Consider the following 4,722-nt stretch of genomic DNA (forward strand, 5'->3'; position numbering starts at 1 on the left):
ACGTCGACAATCCGGTGATGGTCGCCGGACACCGCTCCAAGAACTTCTTGGAGGAAAGATCCACCACCTAAGAATCACTCTTAGGATACAAGAATCACATGAGACTAAACTCACATCATATTCATATCTCAAAATCTATCCTTATTACAAGACATTAGCCTATATTTATAGACTTCAGGTAGTCACATAATAGGCTACACAAGAAATAGAGCTACACCTATATTTATGGATGCTCCTGCGTCAGTATTGCTTGGCAATAACGAGAAATACCGCTCTGTGAAGATCAGTACCGAGCAATACCGAGTTGTAGCGAGTTTTTCTAGAAAAACTCGGTACAACTCGGTATTTGCTCGGTATTGGTTATTGCCGAGCAAAATCGAGAAATACCTAGCAAAATCGAGAAATACCGAGCCATCCTGGGTCCGTTCCTGGTCGGGTTGTCGGGGCGCGCGGTAAATAGTGAGAACGCGTGGCACGATTCTAGTGGCGGCCGAACATAGAGCTACGTCCTGTGACCGGACCAAATAAAAGTTCCAAATATTGACACCACTAATGTCACCAAGTATTGAAATTGATGTGATTGTAACTTTATTTGAATGATCTTGAATGTTGAAAAAAAGCTAAATACCAAAAATACAAATATTTCTAAATAAAAAAAAATATGACCACCATTGTTATTGGACTAGTGCCGCTATATTGTTATTGTCAGATCACAGCCGACCAACTACCTATTACCATCGTTGGATTGTTGTCCCCAAACTGTCGCCGCCCAATCACGGTTGTTAGGTTGTAGTTGCGTGACCAACTTTGTCGACCATTATCACCTAGCCACAATCGTTCGAATGCTTTTTATCATATACTGATTATGCGATATTTTTCTACTAGCTCCCAATACTCTTGTAATCTCTACGTCACCAAATTAAAGGACAAAGAACTTTTGTAATTAAAGCTCATATAGTAGAATTATTTCAAGTGGGTGAGGCCCATGATTTTTTTCTCTTAAAACATTTGGTATTTAATGTGCTCTGTTAATTAATTAATTTATATACTAGTTTCTTATACACAATTAGGTTGCTCTCTCTCTCTTTGCTCGGGAATTTTCTAGCACATAATAATTATGTTGACAAAAATAGAGAGAATATTATGTGCGAAAATCTGATGCAAAACTTCGTGTAGAGACCAGCCAAAGTACATCACGTCAGCGGTACTAAGCAGCACCGAACCATGGTACCGAATGAAGAGGTGACATTACACATTCTAATTAGTCTCACGATGATATTTAGTGTCTGCACAAAGTAAGTTTTTTCAAAAATAGAGTCTAAAGAAAGCCTTGAGGCTAGAGGATATTTAACATGTAACATATGTCATGCATCAATTATCCAACCATTTCAAAAATATATTTTGAATTTTCTAGTAGCAAAATATTTTCTATTAGAATTATCTAGACTTAGTCTTAGGCACTTTTTTATTTCTTGTTAAAATAGTTTTTTAGCACAAAATTAAAAATTTTTAACTAAAAATTGTTTAAATAATTTAGAAAAAAACAGTTCTTGGCCGTTCAATCAATCAAAGTTTTTTTTTTTAAAAAAAATTTAATCAAAAGTAGTGATTAATCAGATTATCCCCTGCACCTGAACGGTAAAAATTATTTGCTAATCATTTTATCATTAAAAATATATTTATGATCAGTCATCAATGGGTGAACTACCTACCTGCTTCTTTCATGAAATTTTATGAAAATTTAGCTGTAGCTAGAAACAGTTCGGAAGCATGAGAATGTAAAAATCTTGAACACCTTAAATTAACCCAAAACAAGAAATGTAATTCTATTATTTCCAAGAGGCTGCCTTTCTGTACCAGCTACTGCTACTCATTAATCCTTTATCTTCCTCCTTCGCCTTGGTCCCCTCCACTCTTATCGCCATGAAACCGCCGGAAAACCATCAAAGTCAACACCTTGAAGAGTGCCGCCACCTCCTCTCTTCCCTCTCAGAATCAATCCCTGCTGTACGCTCTTTCCTAGGCCGATGGGCCGCCGTCTCCGCCACGCTCGGTCGCCTTCGCCCCGCCGTCGACGAAATCGCCGGTTTCCCAGCCAACGAACTCTCTGACGACTTCCTCTGCTTCCTCTCCCAAACGCTCGCCCTCACCCTTTCTATCTCCAACCAGTGCCGCAACCCCGACCCACCCGCCGGCCGACTCCAAACTCAGAGCGAGCTCGCAGCCGCCGCAGCTTCTCTCGACCAGCTCGCCGCAGACGCCGACTTTCTTCTCCGCTCCGGCGCCCTTCTCGATCCCTTATCACCTCCTTCCTCCTCCTCCCGCCGTGAAACCTTGCGCGCCGAAGCCCAATCTGTTATCATTCGTTTACAGATCGGAACCGTGGCGTCACGGATTTCGGCGCTCGATTCGCTGATGTCAATTCTCAATGGAGACGACAAGAACGTGATTATTGCCGCAGCACAGGGCTTGGTTCCAGCGCTCGTTCGGCTCCTCGATTTCGCCTCACTTTCCCATCCTGAAGTCAGGGAGAAAGCCGTGGCGGTGATTGCTAGGGTTTCCTCATTGGAGAGCTGCCGCCATCTGCTCGCCTCCGAGGCCGCGTTTCTCGTTAGCCACCTCTCTCGCGTTCTTATCGAGCCCGACGGTGTAGGATCCACGAAAGAGAAGGCCTGCTTCGCTCTCCAAGCTTTAACCATCCAGAAAGACATTGCTATGACCGTCGGCACAAACGGTACAATCTCTATTCTTCTCGAAACCTGCCGCTCCGGCACTCCTCCAGCCCAGGCCGCCGCTGCCGGCGTCCTGAAGAACCTCGCCGCCGTTCTGGAGCTGCGGGAGAAGCTGATCGAGGAAAACGCCGTCCCCGTTTTTGTCAGAGTTCTTCAATCAGGAACAATTCAAGCTCGGGAAAATTCCATCTTTTGCTTATCCAATTTGACCACAGGGGAAGATAACCAGACTATAAAGCTCACTATTTTACAACAGGGCGTTCTGGATTGTATCAGAGATTACTGGGACAGCCCCGCCCACGACAACCGAGACCTCCGGCCTGCCATTAGCCTGCTTCGCAACCTATCATCTTCAAGTGTTTTTTCAGAAATCATTCTCTCTTCCGGATTCCTCCCACGGATAATCCGAGCACTGGATAGCTCATCCGCCGGAACCAGAATAGAAGCAATCAGAGCTGTTTCTGATCTAACCCTCTTCTGCACGAACAAAGAAGGAGTAGAGTACGCTATGCCGAAGATTGTTAGGATGTTGGAAGCTAAGGGGGCAGAGGAAAAGGAGGCGGCGGTGAAAGCTTTAGCCTCAATGATGACATTTTCAGTTTGCAGGAGATTGATGAGGAAGGATGAGAAGGGAATTCTCAATCTCATCCTGCTCCTCAACTCCTCTGTGGAGAAGAAGCACATAGTCACAGTCTTGCTCGCCGTGGCACAGAGCAGGCGTTGCAGGAAGCTAATGGTGACCTCTGGTGCTCGTGGCTTGTTGCCATGGCTTGAGAGTATGGAGGTGGAAGGCGCCAAGAAGCTCTCGGAGCTCTTGGCCAAAGGTAAGCTTTTGGGTGTATTTCCAAGAAACTGATCTAGTCTAGTTTAAGCATATTTGTCTGTGATTATGTGTGATTAGATCTTCTTTTTGTTCATTTTTCTGTACTCTGTACATGTTTTAATGTTACAGGTTTCCTCTTTCTTCATGCAAATGCGAAATAATGTAGAGAGATGTTGAGGAAGAGCTTGATTCTAAGATGTAATTTAATTGTTCAATTACTAATAAGAAGAGAATTGTTGTGTTAAAACTTGCCGATGATTTTGTTTGGCGCGTTGCTGATTTTGATGGGTTTGTCATTTTGTTCTACGAGTTCTGTATATTTATTTGTTGATGTTCCAAATGTTGGCTTAAGGAGTTCAGTACTTGGGATGTCCATAAATGGCAACTGTTTCTAGTTGTCTATTTTTAGGCTCAGGAAGATGACTCTGCAAATCATGCTGTGTGAAGACCGGATGGATAAATACTCAGCAAAAGAGTATCAAATATGCATTCATAATTACATTTTTGTTGTAATTTTGCTGATTATTTGCAAAAGTGCAGCAAAATGACAGCAAATATTCAAGTGCTTTAGGGAAGCTATTCTTTTTGGTGCGCTTTTACAAATAATCAGCAAAATGACAACAAAAGTATAATTATGAATACATATTTGCTACCATTTTGCTCAATATTTACAAAAGCCCAGTAAATCTTAACGGTTCTCTCTATCTGGTATCCGCAAGAAATATTATCTCCTGGTAATTATGATTTTGGTGTACTATATGAAATAAGTACAATATAATTTTACATTAAGTATGAGGTGCTATGTAAATTAGTGTTTCATTAAGCAATCAATTATGATATTTATATTATTTTCCATAAAATAAAATTATTTTGAGGTAAAAAGTAGAAGCAGAGCAAAACTAAGGGGCATTTTGAGATTATTTTTAAAATTTTGTTTTTTAATTTATTTTATTTATATTTTTGACATTAGATAATTTATTTGATATATTTAAAATATATTATTTTTTTATTATCTAATAAGTAGATTTATGAGATGGTCTCAATGATGTCGGTGCAACAGAGACATCGAGCAAGGTGATGATAGCATCTGTGGTCACTAGTCGTGGTGCTGATGAGTAGTGACGACCAATTACGATAATTAAAAGAGAAGATTTACATACATACCAC

The 4,722-nt window shown here is 41.1% G+C and overlaps 1 protein-coding gene across 1 annotated transcript; it reads left to right on the forward strand.

Annotated features, from left to right (window-relative positions):
* Positions 1–1,818: 1,818 nt before the first annotated feature.
* LOC110107440 lies at positions 1,819–3,802 on the forward strand. Its single transcript, XM_020837705.2, has one exon. It carries the CDS (start codon positions 1,924–1,926, stop codon positions 3,586–3,588), a length of 1,665 nt encoding a protein of 554 aa, XP_020693364.1. The 5' UTR covers positions 1,819–1,923; the 3' UTR covers positions 3,589–3,802.
* Positions 3,803–4,722: the final 920 nt, after the last annotated feature.

This window comes from Dendrobium catenatum, unplaced genomic scaffold, assembly GCF_001605985.2.
Source record: "Dendrobium catenatum unplaced genomic scaffold, ASM160598v2 fragScaff_scaffold_853, whole genome shotgun sequence".
NCBI lineage: Eukaryota > Viridiplantae > Streptophyta > Magnoliopsida > Asparagales > Orchidaceae > Dendrobium > Dendrobium catenatum.